The sequence below is a fragment of the Coregonus lavaretus genome, assembly GCF_964263955.1.
Source record: "Coregonus lavaretus genome assembly, chromosome: 38".
Lineage (NCBI taxonomy): Eukaryota > Metazoa > Chordata > Actinopteri > Salmoniformes > Salmonidae > Coregonus > Coregonus lavaretus.
Genome location: NC_140025.1, coordinates 31,728,804 through 31,751,357, shown reverse-complemented (window position 1 = coordinate 31,751,357; position 22,554 = coordinate 31,728,804). Strand labels below are relative to the sequence as shown.

General features: G+C 42.8%; 2 protein-coding genes across 2 annotated transcripts; both read left to right on the top strand.

Moving 5' to 3' along the window:
- The first annotated feature begins 1,272 nt into the window (after positions 1 to 1,272).
- On the top strand, positions 1,273 to 3,199 carry lrata (lecithin retinol acyltransferase a). The gene is made up of 2 exons (XM_084155568.1): positions 1,273 to 1,862; positions 2,429 to 3,199. Exons 1-2 carry the CDS (start codon positions 1,311 to 1,313, stop codon positions 2,579 to 2,581), a joined length of 705 nt encoding a protein of 234 aa, XP_084011694.1. The 5' UTR covers positions 1,273 to 1,310; the 3' UTR covers positions 2,582 to 3,199.
- Positions 3,200 to 3,862: 663 nt separating this feature from the next.
- LOC311112440 (lecithin retinol acyltransferase-like) lies at positions 3,863 to 7,526 on the top strand (the record flags this gene model as incomplete). The annotated part of the gene is made up of 2 exons (XM_084155569.1): positions 3,863 to 4,360; positions 7,249 to 7,526. The coding sequence occupies 2 exons, from the start codon at positions 3,863 to 3,865 to the stop codon at positions 7,402 to 7,404; spliced, it is 654 nt and encodes a 217-aa protein (XP_084011695.1). The 3' UTR covers positions 7,405 to 7,526.
- Positions 7,527 to 22,554: the final 15,028 nt, after the last annotated feature.

The following is a 22,554-nucleotide window of genomic DNA, read 5'->3' as shown; positions in this document are numbered from 1 at the left end:
ATTGTACTTGATGTTCCGTTTCTTGGGGTCAAGTGGCACGAGTTTTTAATAAACACTTGACGTAGTTGTAAACATCTAGATTCCAGGTAACCTAGAAAATCTGAGGTTTTATAGGTCACACACTTATTTTCCCAAACTCTGAAATGAGCAGCCAGATAATGTTATGTATGAGTAGGTGCAAAATATTTTAGTGTAGAATAGGTTGATTTCATGGATTGCAATGTATTCAGGTTGGTAGATGTTGAAAGACATTATATCAAAGGAGGTTAACTCCTTTCACTAAAGGAGTTCTTTGTGTGCAAAGGATGAACCTGGAATTGGAGCCAGTAGGATTATCAGGTAAACTGCTGGTCTATGGAATGTCACTTTGTTATCATATGCCAGTGTCAGGAAGCGAAATTGGGTCAATGAATACAATATTTATATTCACGCTAAATGATCCTTGATTGGAGATAGTCCGAATAGACCTGCCACCATGAGTCAACAAAGCAGGCCAAAAGCCTACGGTTACGGTCTGCAAGGTATTCGGCTAAATAGTCTAATTAGAGAATCTCACATTTCACAAACTAATACCATCTACAGTACAAACAAAAGTCAGCCATTTTACTCCAGGTCATTGGCAATGAATGGGATGGGAGAGGCTAACATGCTTGAGACATCCTCGATTGTCTCATTAAATCATGTTGGGGATAATGTACCGGGAGATACTGTAAATTAGTTAAAAAGGGATTGCTCCAAAAGTAGCACAATGCTTTGCAGACAAGGTTAATTTACTTAGAATACAACAAATGTAAAGGTCCCTGAGTTAGGTTACATTAGAAGACAGTGTAGGCCTAATAGGTCAGACAAGGTGCTCTTCCAAATGTTGAAAGAGCACCTTCCAACTGTCCCATACTGTACATAATAAAATAATACATTTTTACAAATCTGCCTTTTTGGTTATAAAATGGATAATATAAAAATCGAATGTACTTGTTCAATATGATTAGAATGAGCCTGTAATTATAGGCTGATAATGTAGTACTTTATTTGTATATCCTACTAATGTAATGGTTGCGAACTTAAATTATGTAAATCATCGTCCACCTTAAGCATAAACAAATGATTAAAAGTAAAGTAAACAATATGCCAAATTCTGTTTACTAAAGAAAAAAACATACGTGCCATAAATGCCATGGGAATGTCCGTTTTGGCCAATCGTATCTTCGGGGTTTACCTTTGAGATGCACTGTCCCCTCCTAGTGCACTTACGCATATAAACCCACTTCTCCTAGACAACTCTCAGAAAACTTTGGAAAGGAACTTTCACCATGCTCGACTCGTTGACATTTATCGTCGAGAAGCTATGCCTTCTGTCCAACTTCAAACTTTTTGAGTTTAAATTGACTGATGGGAAACGCAAAGAGTCGGGATGCCAAGAGCGAAAGACGCATAGTCACGCGCCGTTGACTCTCCAGAGAGGGGACCTTTTGGAGGTGCCGAGAACTTTGTTCACGCACTTCGGTATCTACTTGGGTGACAACAAAGTCGCGCACCTGATCCCAGATATCATGCCCGTGCTAACCAATGATAAGATGATCATCAAAAAAGTTATCACAAATAAGAGACTCATCATGGGTTGCCTGTACAAGTGTGCCACGGTACGCGTGGACACCTTGGAGGACTTTGTGTATGGCTCAAACATATTGGTGAATCATATGGATAGAAAATGCAATGCGCAACAACCGTTCCCAAATGAAGAGGTTGCAGAAAGGGCAGAACAACTCGTCGGCACCATCCCTTACAGTTTACTATGGAATAACTGTGAACATTTTGTTACATACTGCAGATACGGTGCAGCGAAAAGTCAGCAAACGGAAATGGTAATTTTATTTTCCTTGCATTATTTATTTATTTATTTTCAATACAATTAAGTTGTGCATAATTCTGACCCCTTAACTTTTACGCTACTGGAGATACTGTAAATGTAGTGTCTTCTTAAAATATTTTGCCTATGCATGACCTGTATCACAGTGAGGACTGTTATCTTTAGATTATGGCATAGATAATGTTTTCAGAGATTTGCATTTAGATTTGGTTAGACCTGGTTGTATTACTTATTGGGCACAGCATCTCCAACCTTTGATATTTCCAATCCCATATTTTGCATTTATATTCATGATAATGCATCTCCATTTTAAATTATATTATGTCATGGTTAATATAATAGGCAACTATATTAAGAAACATTGTGTTTTATTCAGTGTTACTGAAAATACATTTATTTGGGCTTTGGTTTGTTGTTTTGGTGTTGTTGTATCCAAGGTCTTCTTCTCTCTTTTCTTCCATAATTCATAAAAGTTTCGATTTAAAACATAAAGAAATTAAATATGCCTAAAATGAATTGTTCATAAAAGTCCTGTGTATTATTTATCTCCTTTCTCTGCAGTTTTGTGAGTGCCTGAAATCAATCATCCGAGACCAGAGGAGTGTCTTTCTCAGCGTTCTTCTGGGAATGATCTACATCATCTGCTTTGGCCTGGCGGCTTCAACTACGTTACCCACAATCCTCATCCCCTTCACTCTGTGGATGGCCGGCTGAGTGGCCAAAGTTCAAAGCCTTCAAACAATCCTATGGACATTTCAATAGAAACTATTTGGGATGGTGTCTTTTCATTGGTCCTTATGATGACATTACTTGGCACCTCCCAACTCATATGCCTTTGGTATAGGCCTATAGTGGCATATCATATAATAGGCCATTGTTACAGCAAGCGCTACCATTCATTCACTTTTGATTTGATACTTGCCAGCCAAAAGTAAACAGAGGGCGATGTAGTTGTAGGCCTAGCAATTTACATTTTAGTGTTCATGTCAACACTTACTGTATTGTATGTAGGCCATTAAGGCATTATAAAGGCCATATGATCCCTCTGTGACCAAAGTATCATCCCTATTTCCCCCCAAAAGATTGGCTAAGGCACGTTTTCTACTTTTTATCTTACTGTGTAAGTCATTGTAGTCTAATCTGTAAATAATTCAATTTCTTCAATGATGATACTCTTGTATAATTTGTATATATATACATTCAGTTTGAAACTCTAAGAGTACTACGCTGATTAATACAATACTTTTACCTATGTGTTTTGAGAGCAGATCATTTCATTTCGTACAAATACATTGTAAATATCAGAAATGTTAATAAAGATATTGGAAGTTATCATTTGGTTTGTTTTGGTCTGGTTCCAGAAAATATGTAAATAATTGACGTTTGAAGTATTTTCCAACATGTTTCAATACCGTTAGGTACATGCAATCACAGTGCATCTTAATACTCACAATGCATCTCTATCAATACCACCCACAGCATTTTCAAATGATCATGTTATTGATATAATATTGACCACATAAAATCCCCAATATATCCCCATAGTATTTCAAATCCCCAATATTTAATCATATTAAGTCAATTTACGTAAAAGCTACATTTTCTGGATAATATTGCTGAGTAATGACTATGCATTATTATTTTCTTTCTACTGTACCGTATTCACAATTTTAGACATATCAAGAGTGAGTCAGCATTATTAACTCACCGTCTGTTTATTCAGGCTATAACATTTTTATGACCTTTTAAACTGGGGGTTTGTTTTTCTGATTTGCCAATGAAAGCCGCATAACTGGAACACTTTCCCTGATTAAATCCTCGGTTGTGAAATTAAGCCGCCCTCGAAACCACGCGATTAGCGGAAAGCTCCTTTATTTCTGTCAAAATTGCACTGCAAAGTTGAGAAACCTCTAATCCCACGCGCTTGGCTCCTCCCAGACCCTTAGCCTTGATAAAACGGCCAGGTGTCAAACCGTTGGATATAGTTCTGCCACCATGATTCCCTTCCTCCAACTCCTCAGCCTCCTCTTCATCTCTTCTAAAGTGGATGAAGAGGACAAAGACTCTAAGTATGACCTGTCCTTGTACAAACGTGGCGACCTTTTGGAGGTTCCTAGAACTCTCTTCACCCATTTCGGCATCTACCTGGGCAACAACCGGGTGGCCCACTTCATCCCGGACATCCTTCCAGTCTTCACCAAGAACAAGGCAGCCATCGGCAAGATGGTGACCAACAACCGGCTGATTCTAGGGGTGATCGCCAAGTCGGCGAGCGTCAGGGTGGACTCATTGGCGGATTTTGCGTATGGCTCGGAGATCCTGGTCAACCACATGGACAAGCTGTGCAGCCAGCCCCCCCTGAAGGGGGACGAGGTGGCCAGGAGGGCAGAGAAGCTCTTGGGCCCCATGACCTACAGCTTGCTGTGGTACAACTGTGAACACTACGTCATGTACTGCCGCTATGGCATGGCCATCAGCTACCAGACATACCAGGTGGAGTATGGGGTTCTCTCCTTTGTCAGAGGGCGCTGTTCTTACACGTTTTGGGGGTAGGATGTGATTGCAAAATCTATGGTGATTTCACGGACGACTAAGATCAGTCACTGCAAACTTCTCAGAGCGACATCATCACGTGACCCCCAGGGCACTTGAAATCAAGCAAAGGAGTGTGTCACTTTAGACAATAGGGTTTCCCAAACCTCCCCTCAACAGTCAGTCCACTGATTTGACCTATCCCAGTTTTAGCACACCTGATTCACCCTGTCAATCATCAAGCCCTTTAATAGTTGTGTGCTAGACTCCTGGAATAGATCAGTGGAATGGCTGGAGGTACTCAAGAAAACAATGCTTTAGTTGAGACTGAAGGAATAACATTGTAGACCATGAGCCAATAGTACTATACACTGTAGTACTTGGTGTTACATAATGCTCAGGGCAACGAACCAATGGCGGGAGGAGTTACTGCTGGTTCAAATTACGGTCAGACAAACTTTTTGTAATACTGTTCATTTATTATTGAGTGAAGAACTTACTGAGACATATTAAAGTGAATAGCTACCGATAAATACGCGCAGGGGAAGCAAAAACTACAAAAACTTGTTCTTAAATGACTTGCATTAGTATATAGCTTTCCTGTTAGAGCATTAGGCTACACATTAAACATTTATTGGAAGGAATCAGCTTTACCTCAGAGCATATAGTCTCTCCAACCTTTCTGAAATGCCCCTTTTGGTACATGTGATTGTAACCACAGAAATGTCTCTATTTATCCAGTCACCTATGTCTTAGGATCAAAACGTCACACGTGAGGGATATTTTCTGAAAGAAAATAGTGTTGGCATGTGGTTTGTGTGGGAAATATGCCAGATATTTCAATGGATTTGATGGAACAAAACACAGATTATGGGACTATAAAGTGTTGTCGTTAAATTGACCTGTCACCTCACGTGCCAAATCGGAACATAGGGAAAAGGAAAATGCATAGGACGAAACCTTTCTACAACCGTCAGATATGTTTTGGTCTTCCAAGTAAAAGTGCTGTTTCACGCTGACGTCGACTGACTGTGTTGGAAACTATGGTGAAATAGCGGCTTAGTTGCTCAACTCCTTTGGTTTGAGAATGGATTTACAACGTCTCTCGTTTATGTCAGCCTATGTTGGAGTAGTTCAGCTGGTAGAGCACGGCGCTTGTAACGCCAGGGTAGTGGGTTCGATCCCCGGGACCACCCATACACAAAAATGTATGCACGCATGACTGTAAGTCGCTTTGGATAAAAGCGTCTGCTAAGTGGCATGTTATATTATATTACTTAGTTCAGAAACTTAGCTCAGATGACGGCAGTTGGCATACACCAGATGTGGCTAATTTGTTCCAGCCCAGCAGTAAAACGCCTGGTTCAAATGATCAACGGATCATGATTCATGGACATCCTCCTCAAAATCTCTAAAGCATAATAAGTGAGTGTCATCAGGCTCCATATTTATAAAGCGTCCCAGACGGATCCCTGCATTATCATCTAAAAGTCAAAGCTGGTGATAGATCAGCACACCTAAGCCCTGGTCTGAGTTCAGCAGGGCACATTGTTGTGGAACGCTTAGAAATATATCGGGTAGAACAGACATGCAACCTCTCTGGCATGTAAGTAAGGAATCGGGCAAGCTCTAATCATGGCATTTCTATCTGAACACAACACAGGTGTGCTGGTACCAACGTCTAATCTACACATGCTGTGGTCACCCCTAGCACAGACAATAGCCAATCAATGTGGGAATACTGCACACTGATGCAAAGTACTGTATGATGAGAGCGGTTAAAAGGCTGTACATTTCTCTGAAAAGGTCGGATGATTCTGTGTTGCGGTGGATTGAATGCTTTTAGGCCAATGAAAAGTGAACTCAAAGGCTGCTTCCCGATTCTCTACCCTTCTCCAAAAGTGTGCACTTGCACACTCCACGTCATGGATTCAAAAGCATCTGATTGGTGTAAGCAGTGGCGGAGGGAGGGAGTTACTAACCTTGGTTAAATCCAAGAGAGAACGGAGAAGTGTGGAGAATCGGGACAAAACCACAGACTTGTTGAGTTGGACCGTAGTGCACTGGTGAGCAGCACCATCTAGTGTTAATGCATTAAAGGCCTTCATGCGTCGCTGTTTGGCTGCGGCTGTTCACCAAAACAGTGGAGGGGTACCCACCTTGATGTTGTTTAAATCACAGATTTCCCCTTTAACGTAGACACAGGAAGTCCTCAATTTAAATAATAAATGCATTGTAATATAATTCAAAGTAACGATAAACACGTTCAGTACTGAAGCCCTATACAGCAGTGGTTCCCAACCTTTTTCAGTTACTGTACCACCAACTGAATTTTGCTCTGCCCGGAGTACCCCTGAAGTACCCCTCATGTGCATTTGATCAGTAAGCCTATGGTCTCATGAGTCTTCTCAAGTACCCCCTGTGGATAGGCCAAGTACCCAGGGGTCCTAGTACCCCTGGTTGGGAACCACTGCTATACAGTACTGTATAGAATAGAGGTATTTATGGTTGAATCACAATGGTCTGTCAAATTAAGACATCTCATGCTGTTTCATAAATTGTTGTATCGTCATTGTATTTCATTTGTATGTATGATTGGCCAGAGCTCCTTTAAAAAGAGATTTGCATCTCAATGGTTACAAATGGATATGGATGAATAAATAAATAAAATTGACAATAACGATTAACCATTAGAATATCAAAGGCCCCAATTCAATCAAACAAAGACAAAGGCAAAAAGCACTCCTCTCTTTCACTCAATGTTAATACAATTTAGTATTATTTTAGTCATCTCGTGGATACAAAATCTGCAAAGGATGCTTACTCTTGTTTCACCCTCTCTCCTGCAGTTCTGTTTGACAGTGAGGAAGATCATCTGCAGTAGGATGAACGCCTACCTCACAGCCCTGTGTGGAATGGGAACCATGTTGTACCTGGGCTCCCTAACGCTGCTAAACACAGTACCCACCCTGCTCGTCCCCTTCACCATCTGGATGGCATCGTAAAACAAAAATGGCCACCGACATATATAGAGACTCATTGACATGACTGCGGAATATGGAATGCTTAAATGATGTCCTACTATCAGTAACACTGTATTATCACTGTACATGAAATCAAAAAAGCATTGTGGGAAATGTCACGTTTGTGGTGATTTTTTTGACAGTTTAAAGAAGAGTAAACATTTTGTACAACTGGTATTTACTGTGTATAACCGTCTATAAATGGACAGCAATATTCAAAAACAAAATGGTTCCTGATAAAGGCATTGTTTTGACAATATATAATGGACATCATGGCCTTTATGGTCAAAATTATACACACAATAATGACATTAGGACAGGATGGACAAGGTGCAATTTGACACTGTTATTGCCATTCTCAGACAAGCTGAATGTACTGAACTAGCTATGTGTCTTTCAAGTCAATTCGTATGCCTACTCTCCCTTGTGAAGCTTTTCAATTAGCCTATCAATTCTCCTCCTGTTGTTGCCCTTACTTATACTCCCAGTAGATAGCACTGTAAGTAACATCACCATGCTTCTGAATGAAATGCATTATTTTGGAATATATTGGGAGACAAGTCTACAGGAAATCTCAGGCTCTGAATATAGAAGTCCCAGAAATATGCTCAACTATGCTCAATTCTTGGCCATTATAATTTGTGGTGGTTTCAGCATGGTTCAAGCATGGTTGAAAGGGTCCCTAATACTGTAGTGATAAGAACCAGTGTTTTCTCAGTCGGAGATATCCTTTCCATCCATTTCAGGCTCCCACTGGCCTACTCAGAAAGAATAACAAACCATTCAATAATTCACTGTAAAAATGTAATTTCAGAAGTAATCTGATGCCAACAGTGCTTGCATTTCTTTTCCTAATATGGCATTTTGGATGGCAAATTGAACTAATGACTGCAGTAAACATAACGTGCATGTAAACATTCGATTTTAAGGATGATTAAACTATCAATTATGAAAGTATTTGCGGAATCAGAGACAAAACAATGAGATTGTATTACATGGGTTAGTGGGTAAATGTATTCTGCTGTTACTGAGGACACTAGACATTCACGTTTAACTGTGCAATACATGTGTTGTTAAGACAGTACTGGGACACACTGTGTGCCCAGAAACACTAATTTAAAGGAGCATTTTACTTTAAAAAACATCATATATTTCCAATTCAAAACGCTTTCTATTCAGTCCACCTATCATGTATTCTCAAATTATATTTATTTAGCACTTACAGTACAAGCTCCATTGCTATCCTAACTGTGGGCCTGTGATTACTTCCTGTCAAAACACATCATTTTGATGACCAATAGGTGAGCTCTGCAACGTGTATGTGCAAAATAATGATATGTAAGAACATAATAATGGTGAACTGATGAGAAATATCAAGAAGATTTGGGAAAGAAACCCTTTTTTGAAGGTGCAATATGCAGAAATTGCTCCGCCATTTCCTGCTTGCGAAAATTCTAATAGTTCAGTTTATGTGACAAAACAAGCAGTGTTGAGAATCATTGTACCATCAAAACCTCTGCTTGTTTTTTTCAATAACCAAAAATATTGTACTTTCAGCTGTTTGAAGCTTGTGTAAAAAAAACAAAGTAAAAGATGCAAAAACAAAACTTAAGAATGGGGAGCATAGAAATAGGGCACATAGAACAGATCTTCAGATTCTTAGACTTCCTTTCAATTAGAATGACAGCTCTATAACTCACATTTCTATGTGGATTTGGTCAGGTCGCACAAAAAGTTACATATTGCAGCTTTAAATTTCAGTTAAAAAAAAACTAAAATGTCATTTTTTAAACGTAAAATGGCCTTTAACACTTCCTCTCAAAGATACAGTACACCCCGTCTAAAATGACATGAACCATCGAAATCATCAACGAAAAAATGTCTTTCCATTTACCTCTTTAGAAATAGCAATACTGTCTTGCTTTTACAGTGCTGAATCATCGAGGGATTATGAAAGAAAAATGCCAGTGGGTGGTAGTTGGGTGGCCACCTCACTAAAGGAGCCAATGTAATATAATTTCTGTGGAAGATTCTGGACACGTCTAGTGGACCCAAATCTCTCTCCCTTACTCCCCTGTCTCTCTCCCTCATACTCTCTCCCCTGTCTCTCTCCCCTGTCAATCTCCCCTGTCAATCTCCCCTGTCTCTCTCCCGTCTCTCTCCCCTCTGTCTCTCTCCCTGTCTCTCTCCCCTGTCTCTCCCTCATACTCTCTCCCTGTCTCTCTGCCCTGTCTCTCTCCCGTCTCTCTCCCCTCTGTCTCTCTCCCTGTCTCTCTCCCCTGTCTCTCCCTCATACTCTCTCCCTGTCTCTCTGCCCTGTCTCTCTCCCGTCTCTCTCCCTATCTCTATCTCCTGCTTCTGTCTTTCACTCTCCCTCCCTCTCCCTCTCTCCCTCTCTTCCTTCCCTATAACACAACCCAGGCAGATGGCTGTACACTGACTGCAAATTAGAAAATTGCAGTTGGAATAATCAACCCTCTGTCCCAGTGGGGTCTGTGTGGGCCCCTCCATAAGGTAAACAGTGAGGGGTGATATAGCCTACTGGTAATAGTGCGCAACGGAGTGGTCTCATGGTTCAATAACCAAGCAGCGACTCGCTCCTTCAATATGTGGATCATCTGGTGAATTGTTCATGCCAGCAGGATCCAGAGTTCTGAGTATTTTTAACCAAGAAACCTACGGGTAACTGCCAAAATATAAGAAGCACTAACATAAAGTGTCTTAAGAAAGTTGTTGGGCCACCACGTGCCAGAACAGCTTCAATTCACCTTCGCAGAGGGATGCGACACCATTCTTCCATGAGAAATTACATTATATGGTGTTTTGTTGATGGTGGTGGTGGTGGAAAACACTGTCTCAGGCTTCGCTCCAGAATCTATCCATGGCCTCAATTGGGTTGAGACCTGGTGACAGAAGGCCATGGCATTGGTTTACATCATTTTCATGCTCATCAAGCCAATCAGTGACCACTCATGCCCTTTGGATGGGGGAATGGCATCCTATGGGGGCATAGCCATGGTAGCCAAAATAATGGCCTGCCCCACCATTTTTATACATGACCCTAAGCATGATGGGATGTTATTTGCTTAATTAACTCAGTAACCACACCTGTGTGGAAGCACCTGCTTTCAATATACTTTGTATCCTTCATTTACTCAAGTGATTCCCATATTTTGGCAGTTACCTGTAGCTAAAACATTAGCAGTCAATTGTAATACAAGTTTTATACGGCAACATCGCTCAATTCTCCCTTGGATAAAAGAAGCAAGGCTAATTCAATCTACCTTCTAATTAGTTTGTTATGAAATCTGTTAAATTTTTTAAAGCTTGACTCCATGGAGATTCAAACAACAATGTTTTTTTCCTCTCATTGCATGTGTGATAGACCGCAGAGTATGTACTATGATTAATTTTTTTGGTATAATGTTGGATGCTAATTTCCTCAAAACAAAAACAATAACAAATGAGCCTGGGGCGGCCAGTGGCTCTGTTTCGCCTATCGCTGATCTCAGCTTTAATCGCATGTGAATATTACACAGTCCCAAGGTCCTACCATATACATCTGAGTTTGTTGAAGGTCTTCAGAAGTAACTTCACTGGAGTGTGAACAAGTGGGATTTTGTTATATCCTACTATGTTGATTGCTTGGATTAAGCGCGATATCCCCATAAAATATCTCATCTATTTAAGCCGTTATGTTTCAGAACTCTAGGTGCATTTCAGGACACACAAATCGTCTCTTTTTCGGGCAAAGGAAAACCTAGTTATCACCGTGCAAATGCCTGCTATTTACATTTGGCTGCTAGGCCCGTAAAAGGGTATGCATGACATTACCGCATCTCCATATCATCTACAAACCTACAATATATTGTGATATATAATTTGGTATAATACCGTCTTATTATAAACGTGTCTTCCTCCAATCCTCGCCCTAGGTCCAGAAAATCGAGCAGATGTCAACAGTTTCCTCCTTCCTATGGTCTTATTTACCCTACCAAGCAGACTGTTAAAGTGCACTGTGGTACCGATAAAACCTGCCAGATTTACGCCCCCCACAGACCCTCGGTGGAAGCCAGGTAGAGAGCACCGATAATAAGACATCATTACCTCCCCATTATGTCAAGACACGAATCCGGGAGAGAGGCACACATGCTATTGATTTAGTGGTTCTGTGGATCATGCCTACAATTTACTGGAACCATTTGGAGGGAGGGCAGTGCGGTAACAACCTCTGCTGAGTTAGAGTGGAAATCCTGGGGCCTTGCCACGAGCACATTGCCCTTCTTGTTATGTAGTCTTGATACTGTGTGTCTTCCATTCATTAGAGCCACTGAGGAGAGAGTGGAGGCTGGAGTCTCTTCTGAAATACAAGGCCAATTGTCATTGGGCATGATCTGAGATTCTTCTGTTTCTCTTATCTGACTGGAAACACTATGGCAGCTTTAAGGAAGAAAACTAGGTTTCATTTAAGAGTTGATTCTAGGGAGCTGTCCTCAAGCAGCCTCCTGAACCATTACAGATGAATGAGGTGTCAGGCCCCATGCTGTGTAGCCGGGTGAGGACAGAGGAGAAGATTATGAAAGGAATCCCATCACGGCATCACTCCCAATTCAATAGACGATATTGTAGAAAGGTGATTTCTGTTCCGTATCACAGTTGCGTGTTGTGCTTTCGACCATATGCCTCTGGTGTTCTCAATGCTCTTGGCACATCATTTTAAACCAAAGACAAGGTAAGATTAAGTTTAAAACACATTGACCTGCTTTGAACTATCTATCTGGCCAATGATATTCAAATAAATGTCTGTCAGAGATGTTGTATTCACCTAATATCATACACAAGACAATATGGCTTCCATCTAACATGGACGAGTACATGATAAATACCCATCTGGCAAAAACTGAGTCAAACACCTGCTTGTAAATGTCAACATTTACAAGCAGAAATGTGGTTAAAATATGCAAAGCAGTCAGGTTGTCTTCATTTGACCTGTGGCTAATGCAAAGCTGCTAGTAATTAAACGTGAATATGGTAATGTCAATTGATGTGAAGGGCAAACATTTTCATCGCATTAAGCTAATAATTACATTCTCCAGTTGACATGTCCCATATAAAAAAATACATGTAGATACATAGCTCAAGTGTATATGGGCGGCAGGTAGCTTAGTGGGTAAGAGCGTTGTGCCAGTAACCGAAAGGTCGCTGGTTCTAATCCCCGAGCCGACTAGGTGAAAAATCTGTCGATGTGCCCTTAAGCAAGGCACTTAACCCTAATTGCTCATGTAAGTCGCTCTGGATAAGAGCGTCTGCTAAATGACTAAAATGTAAATGTATATAACACCTGACAATATTCCAGAAATGCATGGCTATGACATTTAGACTGCAGGGTGGCCAATGGTTCCTAATTCGGCTTCTTAAATTACAAGGACGCAGACGCAGGAATCAACAAGGTCAAGGTTTACTTAATAATGAGAACGAGAATAACAAAGAGAGCGTACACGATGCTAAACAATCACACACAACAATGACTGAACAGTCCAGGGCTAAATAGGGGTGGTGATGAGATGATGAGGTGCAGGTGCGCTGGAGGTGATTAGGGTGCGTTGGGTTTCCATTCCGGTGTTGCTGAGGTGGTGCGCTCAGTAGACCAGCGAATCAGAGCGCCGGATGGGAGCAACGGGAGGAGACGTGACAATTGTTCAATGGAGACAAATTTTTTTGCCCCAAGACAAAGATTTGGCAATGATATCATTTAATTGTGATGGTGAGTAAAAACCCTAACCCTAACCTTTAACTTTCTGTCATAAAGAGCACATGTTCAACTTCATAACAAACATGTTTTCCGATCACAAAATGACTCTCTTCAGCTTAATTAAATAATGAGGGAAAAAATGACATCGTGCACTAGGATGGTTTTATTATTTATTTTAGTTCGTATCGATTTAAACAAAAACTATCCATCGTACAACGTTCCACAATATGTCAAAGTGTAGATCTAGGTCTTGTGCTTCCAATGAGTGGTTAGTGGTGTTATGGTGCGTTCATAACCAAGTGGGAAGTGGAAATTTACCACATCTGGGAAAAATCTACTTTAACGGCCCTTGAACGGGTGACAACAAAATAACTAGGGCTTTATAATGACGGTAAAAACTTGGGAGTATTTTGGGGGGTTAGTGGGTTAAAATATTCCTAGAAGTCAGAGGGTGCATGGAGGAACATATTGTCTTTATTCATATTGAAAATCATATTTATTGAATTCACCATGTCGTATATTGTATATTAAAGGGCACTTACATATAACAGTCTTCAATATTGGTACCCAACTTCTACTTAACATACCAAAGGGATGCAAAAGACACTAACAGTACAATGAACAGTACACTGACTGAACTAGCCTGGTCCTATACTGCTAGTGCTATTAGAGCATTGTTTTTATATCATTGCATTTGAAATGTGTGTGACTGTCCTTGTCTGTCAGCGTAAAAGTGTTTTGTTACTTGTCATGTTTTTGTTGTTGTTGTTGTGGACCCCAGGAAGAGTAGCTGCTGCTTCTGCAATGGGGATCCAAATAAACAAATAAATAAACAAATAAATGAATAGCAGATTGAGGAGGGCCCCTGGTCCCGCGCCAGCTAGCGTGGGATACATCCTGCCGCCACTCCTTTCCACCCGTACCACATTCAGGAAATCCATCAAGCCCCTTCCTGCTTCCCCCCATGACACACACACACTTGTATAACTAACCTTGTAGGGACACACAATTCAGTCCCATTCAAAATCATATTTTCCCTATCCCCAAAACCTAACCTTAACCCTAACACTATTTCTAACCTTAACCCTAAACCCCTTAGAAATAGCATTGGTCCAATTTTTGTTCTGGTCCCCACAAGTATAGTTAAACACGTCAACACACACAACCCCCCCCCCCCCCCCCCCCCCCACACACACACACACACCTCTTTTATAAATAATCCCAGCACTATCAAATCCACTTCACTTTTCTTGTTCACACTAGAGCATGGGTTCTCAAACGGTTTTGCTTCACGACCCACAATAACGGTTGAGCAGTGAAAAAACATACAGATCAAAGAAAAAGTTAAACATTTATGAATAATACCATCTTCTTCAAAACAAACATTTAACTGAATGTAGATTTGAGTATGGCTTCTTGTGACCAATTTTAAGAAATGGACTGTATAATTATGAAAATTTTATTTCTGGATTTAAAAAATGGGCTTAGGTGGTGGGTGTGACAGGGCGTGAATGGGCGTGAATCTGTGGTCTGTGCAGCTGAATTCTGTCCGGGTCCTGGGCAAGAACTTTTGACACCATCATCTTGGCAGCTGAGAGAAAATGTTGCTAGACATACTAACTGCCTCTGTAGCGAAAAATCTTTTTTTTTTTTTATAGGCCTATTTATTTCTGCAACAACACACTTAGTCATCACAAATTGTAAGCAAACTAGTTACAATGTCTCTTAAAAACATGATTGACATCGGGAAAAGAGGGTAGGCTATCAGCTGATCATTGATGTTTATGATTGATGTAAATCTGCTAGCTAGCTAGCTCAATTTTTTTTTTTTTACTGATTGTGATTTATCTTCAATGCTCTTAAATAATAACTTATTAATATAGCCTAATATTCATAATCTTCTAACTCATGATATATGGCTGGCTGGCATGGCTTGTGTGGATATTTTAGTACGCTATATGGTGGTTAGCTAGAGTCTAGACTACCTGTGTTCAGTGCTTAATTTGTAAATCGGGAGGTGCTGGAACAAAAAGTGTGTGGGGTGACCTGGGGAGCTCTGAGGTACCGGAACGCACTTCCTGGGCGGATTGGCCGTCTGGCAAACGGGTAAAAAACATTATATATATATATATATATACAGTGAGGGAAAAAAGTATTTGATCCCCTGCTGATTTTGTACATTTGCCCACTGACAAAGAAATGATCAGTCTATAATTTTAATGGTAGGTTTATTTGAACAGTGAGAGAGAATAACAACAACAAAATCCAGAAAAACGCATGTCAAAAGTGTTATAAATTGATTTGCATTTGAATGAGGGAAATAAGTATTTGACCCCTCTGCAAAACATGACTTAGTACTTGGTGGCAAAACCCTTGTTGGCAATCACAGAGGTCAGACGTTTCTTGTAGTTGGCCACCAGGTTTACACACATCTCAGGAGGGATTTTGTCCCACTCCTCTTTGCAGATTTTCTCCAAGTCATTAAGGTTTCGAGGCTGACGTTTGGCAACTCAAACCTTCAGCTCCCTCCACAGATTATCTATGGGATTAAGGTCTGGAGACTGACTAGGCCACTCCAGGACCTTAATGTGCTTCTTCTTGAGCCACTCCTTTGTTGCCTTGGCCGTGTGTTTTGGGTCATTGTCATGCTGGAATACCCATCCACGACCCATTTTCAATGCCCTGGCTGAGGGAAGGAGGTTCTCACCCAAGATTTGACGGTACATGGCCCTGTCCATCGTCCCTTTGATGCGGTGAAGTTGTCCTATCCCCTTAGCAGAAAAACACCCCCAAAGCATAATGTTTCCACCTCCATGTTTGACGGTGGGGATGGTGTTCTTGGGGTCATAGGCAGCATTCCTCCTCCTCCAAACACGGCGAGTTGAGTTGATGCCAAAGAGCTCCATTTTGGTCTCATCTGACCACAACACTTTCACCCAGTTCTCCTCTGAATCATTCAGATGTTCATTGGCAAACTTCAGACGGCCCTTTATATGTGCTTTCTTGAGCAGGGGGACCTTGCGGGCGCTGCAGGATTTCAGTCCTTCACGGCGTAGTGTGTTACCAATTGTTTTCTTGGTGACTATGGTCCCAGCTGCCTTGAGATCATTGACAAGATCGTCCCGTGTAGTTCTGGGCTGATTCCTCACCGTTCTCATGATCATTGCAACTCCACGAGGTGAGATCTTGCATGGAGCCTCAGGCCAAGGGAGATTGACAGTTATTTTGTGTTTCTTCCATTTGCGAATAATCGCACCAACTGTTGTCACCTTCTCACCAAGCTGCTTGGCGATGGTCTTGTAGCCCATTCCAGCCTTGTGTAGGTCTACAATCTTGTCCCTGACATCCTTGGAGAGCTCTTTGGTCTTGGCCATGGTGGAGAGTTTGGAATCTGATTGATTGATTGCTTCTGTGGACAGGTTTCTTTTATACAGGTAACAAACTGAGATTAGGAGCACTCCCTTTATGAGTGTGCTCCTAATCTCAGCTCGTTACCTGTACAAAAGACACCCGGGAGCCAGAAATATTTCTGATTGAGAGGGGGTCAAATACTTATTTCCCTCATTAAAATGCAAATCAATTTATAACATTTTTGACATGCGTTTTTCTGGATTTCTTTGTTGTTATTCTGTCTCTCACTGTTCAAATAAACCTACCATTAAAATTATTGACTGATCATTTCTTTGTGCAGGGGATCAAATACTTTTTTCGCTCACTGTGTGTATATATTGTGACGTCACGAGAGGCTACACAGCTTTCAGCGGGATTGCTCAAGTAGTGCAAGGAGACAAGGTTCAAACAAAACAAGGATTTTATTAAAGGTCTTGGGAAACTAACGAAAATATTACAAAATTCTGTTCTCTTGTGGCTCTTTAAGGGTTAACAGTTCAGGGATGTCTCTTCCACATCCAAAATCATAATTCTCACTCGCTCAGATAACTTTTCCCCAGCCTTACTGTAGTCCACGTTGCAGCTAGTGGCCAACCCAGCAAAAAGTCCTTCCAAATGTCTCTCCCGTATTTCCACAGGCGAATATATCCAAAGGTGAGTATTTCCCAAAGGTAAGTATCTCCAAATCCTTATATTCCTCATGGAAGTGGACGTGCAGCACTCTTGTCCTCCAGAGAGCCCAGGTTGGAGACTGTGTTTCTTCACAACCCACACACTCACTCTCAGTGTGTCTCTTCCCTTCACAAACCTTCAGCTCATCAGCTCCTCATTTGTTTCAGCTGCGTGGGAAGATTGGCCATAGAGGGGTGGAGTTCCCGACCATACCAGCAGATGGAGCCATAGCTGTCTGGGTTTGCAGCCATCTCAGGGGGATGTAACGTCCCTCCAGGACACAGCCTCTCGTGACATCACACATCCCCCTCCTCGGGACCGACGTCCTCGTCGGGGTAAAGGCAGCGAAGAAGGCATCACGCCGGGAGAGGGCGTCCGCATTGCCGTGGTGCTTGCCAGCCCATACTGGCCTGTGAGAGGGGGAAGCTCTTGGGTGCCTGGGACGTCTTCTTCCCTGGAGAACGGAGCACTTTCCTGGGCTGCGTTCTCTTCTCCCGTATCCGGACCAGTCTCTGTGTCGGTCTGGGCACCTGCCATCCCTATCAGAGCCTCTCCGTTTCCGAGGTACTCGGGTTATCCTCTCCTGAGACTCTCTCCAGAGTGGGTAAAAGGCTGGGCAGTCTCGTCCAATTAGGACAGGGACGGGGAGGGAATCAACCACCCCCGCCGTCGTGTGTATGGTTCCCCGTGTGCTGGTCATTGTAAGTTCAGTAATGGGGTATTCTCTGGTGTCTCCATGGACACAGGAAACTGGGAGGACTTTCCCCGGGGTCAGACACGTTGGGCCCACCAAATCCTTACGCACCAGGGTGGCCCGGCTACCAGAATCTAGTAAGGCCTCCACATCATGGTGATTCACAGTTACCGAGCAGGTGGGGGGTCGATCTGGGCCGCCATCTACGACTCCCAAGAGCGAGGCAAAACGGTGTGTGGGTGCTGAGCTGGAGGACTCCGCAGTGGGCATAGGTTCATCGGCTGGTTTCCCACACTGCCAGGAGATATGTCCCATCTCCCCACACCGGTAACACTGTCGAGTTTCCCCCTCCTGGTGTACTCTTCTTGGACCCGCCTGGTTTCTGGCTCCCCCTGGAGCCGGGATAAGTCCTGACGTGGCTGGGTTCGAGACCTTGGGGTCCTTTGGACGGGTTCTTCCCATTTGTGGTGGGGCCGCACTCCTGGGGTCTTTCCGGGAAGCATTCAGCATCTCCGCTGTGGCCTGGTACTTTTCCACAGCTTCCACGGTCAGATCAGCCGTGGTCAAGGCCTGTTGACTGATGAACCGTTTTGCCTCATAAGGCAGGGCGCGTAGGTAACGATCCACCACAACGGCCTCCACCACCGCCGCTGCTGTATTCCTCTGCGGATCCAGCCATTTCCTTGCGATTCGGACCAGTTCATGCATCTGCGCCCGAGGAGGTTGGTCTGGTTGGAAGGTCCAGCTGTGAAAGCGCTGGGCCATACCAAACTTTGTGAGTCCATATCTGCTGAGGATCTCAGACTTCAGGGCATCATAGTCAGTAACCTGGTCAGGGCCCAGGTCCCGGACAGCATTCAGCGATTCCCCGGTTAGGAAGGGGGCTAACAGACCAACCCACTGTTGCTTGGGCCAGGCTTCCCTAGTGGCCGTGGCCTCAAATGCATGCAGGTATGCCTCAATGTCATCGGTAGCTCCCATCTTAGATATAAAGTCACTTGCCTTTATTGGGCGGGTATTTTGGACAACCCTCTGTCTCTGCAACTGCAATTCCTCTGCCTTCAGAAAGTTGGCTTTCTTTTGCTCCTCCAAGAGAGCCACGGTTGCTTGCATCTGGGCTTGCTGGCCAGCAACAAGGGCTTTCAATATGTCCTCCATTTCAGTCGGCGGGGAGCCTACGGCCAACTTGGAAAACTGGGTGATCAAACCTTCGGTATCCTCCTCTGACATGCACTATTAACGCTTGAGCTTGCCCGTATTCTCCACCATCTGTGACGTCACGAGAGGCTACACAGCTTTCAGCGGGATTGCTCAAGTAGTGCAAGGAGACAAGGTTCAAACAAAACAAGGATTTTATTAAAGGTCTTGGGAAACTAACGAAAATATTACAAAATTCTGTTCTCTTGTGGCTCTTTAAGGGTTAACAGTTCAGGGATGTCTCTTCCACATCCAAAATCATAATTCTCACTCGCTCAGATAACTTTTCCCCAGCCTTACTGTAGTCCACGTTGCAGCTAGTGGCCAACCCAGCAAAAAGTCCTTCCAAATGTCTCTCCCGTATTTCCACAGGCGAATATATCCAAAGGTGAGTATTTCCCAAAGGTAAGTATCTCCAAATCCTTATATTCCTCATGGAAGTGGACGTGCAGCACTCTTGTCCTCCAGAGAGCCCAGGTTGGAGACTGTGTTTCTTCACAACCCACACACTCACTCTCAGTGTGTCTCTTCCCTTCACAAACCTTCAGCTCATCAGCTCCTCATTTGTTTCAGCTGCGTGGGAAGATTGGCCATAGAGGGGTGGAGTTCCCGACCATACCAGCAGATGGAGCCATAGCTGTCTGGGTTTGCAGCCATCTCAGGGGGATGTAACGTCCCTCCAGGACACAGCCTCTCGTGACATCACACAATATATATATATATATATATATATATATATATATATATATATATATATATATATATATATATATATACAGTGGGGAGAACAAGTATTTGATACACTGCCGATTTTGCAGGTTTTCCTACTTACAAAGCATGTAGAGGTCTGTAATTTTTATCATAGGTACACTTCAACTGTGAGAGACGGAATCTAAAACAAAAATCCAGAAAATCACATTGTATGATTTTTAAGTAATTAATTTGCATTTTATTGCATGACATAAGTATTTGATACATCAGAAAAGCAGAACTTAATATTTGGTACAGAAACCTTTGTTTGCAATTAGAGATCATACGTTTCCTGTAGGTCTTGACCAGGTTTGCACACACTGCAGCAGGGATTTTGGCCCACTGCTCCATACAGACCTTCTCCAGATCCTTCAGGTTTCGGGGGTGTCGCTGGGCAATACGGACTTTCAGCTCCCTCCAAAGATTTTCTATTGGGTTCAGGTCTGGAGACTGGCTAGGCCACTCCAGGACCTTGAGATGCTTCTTACGGAGCCACTCCTTAGTTGCCCTGGCTGTGTGTTTCGGGTCGCTGTCATGCTGGAAGACCCAGCCACGACCCATCTTCAATGCTCTTACTGAGGGAAGGAGGTTGTTGGCCAAGATCTCGCGATACATGGCCCCATCCATCCTCCCCTCAATACGGTGCAGTCGTCCTGTCCCCTTTGCAGAAAAGCATCCCCAAAGAATTATGTTTCCACCTCCATGCTTCACGGTTGGGATGGTGTTCTTGGGGTTGTACTCATCCTTCTTCTTCCTCCAAACACGGCGAGTGGAGTTTAGACCAAAAAGCTCTATTTTTGTCTCATCAGACCACATGACCTTCTCCCATTCCTCCTCTGGATCATCCAGATGGTCATTGGCAAACTTCAGACGGGCCTGGACATGCGCTGGCTTGAGCAGGGGGACCTTGCGTGCGCTGCAGGATTTTAATCCATGACGGCGTAGTGTGTTACTAATGGTTTTCTTTGAGACTGTGGTCCCAGCTCTCTTCAGGTCATTGACCAGGTCCTGCTGTGTAGTTCTGGGCTGATCCCTCACCTTCCTCATGATCATTGATGCCCCACGAGGTGAGATCTTGCATGGAGCCCCAGACCGAGGGTGATTGACCGTCATCTTGAACGTCTTCCATTTTCTAATAATTGCGGCAACAGTTGTTGCCTTCTCACCAAGCTGCTTGCCTATTGTCCTGTAGCCCATCCCAGCCTTGTGCAGGTCTACAATTTTATCCCTGATGTCCTTACACAGCTCTCTGGTCTTGACCATTGTGGAGAGGTTGGAGTCTGTTTGATTGAGTGTGTGGACAGGTGTCTTTTATACAGGTAACGAGTTCAAACAGGTGCAGTTAATACAGGTAATGAGTGGAGAACAGGAGGGCTTCTTAAATAAAAACTAACAGGTCTGTGAGAGCCGGAATTCTTACTGGTTGGTAGGTGATCAAATTCTTATGTCATGCAATAAAATGCAAATTAATTACTTAAAAATCACACGATGTGATTTTCTGGATTTTTGTTTTAGATTCCGTCTCTCACATTTGAAGTGTACCTATGTTAAAAATTACAGACCTCTACATGCTTTGAAAGTAGGAAAACCTGCAAAATCGGCAGTGTATCAAATACTTGTTCTCCTCACTGTATATATATATATATATACACTGAGTGTACAAAACATTAGGAACACCTGCTCTTTCCATGACATAGACTGACCAGGTGAAAGCCATGATCCATTTTCGATGTCACATCAGTATAGATGAAGGGGAGGAGAGCGGGTTAAAGAAGGATTTTTAAGCCTTGAGACAATTAAGACATGGATTGTGTGTGTGCCATTCAGAGGGTGAATGGGCAAGAAGGTGTTCCTAATTTTTTGTACACTCAGTGTATATAATAATGGACAGGGCCGGCTGCCCATGAGCCAGTTTTTTTTTTATGACTTTTGCGCTATTTCTCTGTTGTCATAATCATCTATATCTGTGGTTCCCAACCAGGGGTACTAGGACCCCTGTCGGGTACTTGGCCTATCCACAGGGGGGAATTGAGAAGACTCATAAGACCATAGGCCTTCTGGTAAAATGCACATGAGGGGGTACTTCAGGGCTACTCCGGGCAGAGCAAAATTCAGTTGGTGGTACAGTAACCGAAAAAGTTTGGGAACCACTGGTCTATATTGATCATCTGGCTGACCAGTGGGCCACGGCAGGCACATCTACCAAGGTGGGCAGGCCCAGTTTTCTGATTGGCTGAGCTGAGGTGGGGCAAATTTACATTCAAAGTCAAACGTGCATCATCAAAGAGAGTGAGACCTGCTCTGACTCTGTCAGTCATTCAGTCAAAACAGGGTGGTGCCGAAAAAGAGAGAGGCCGACGCTGCTAAATGTGTGAAATTAACCGACCAAGTGCTGTGTCTGTGGTGCAGTCCAGGTAGGAAGAAAACAAAGAAAGACACACTCAAGTACACTGACACAGATCATGTAGCCTACTACTGCAGTTAGGCCTAATATTTTGGCTGTATATTGTACGAAATATATTTCATACCTACTATAGTAAGCTAATTAGGGAAGGGGGATTCGGGGGAACATTTAAACAATAGGCTATAGCCTAACAAGTCATTAGATTGGCTTTTACTATATAACACAAGGCAATAGCCATCTACTAGACATTTATACAGTGCTTTTTACTAAACA

Bases quoted from the DNA above. Each gene is read 5' to 3' on its own strand.
- lrata (XM_084155568.1), top strand. From the start codon at position 1,311: ATGCTCGACTCGTTGACATTTATCGTCGAGAAGCTATGCCTTCTGTCC. The intron at 1,863-2,428 runs GTAATTTTATTT...CTTTCTCTGCAG, and splicing joins AAAGTCAGCAAACGGAAATG to TTTTGTGAGTGCCTGAAATC.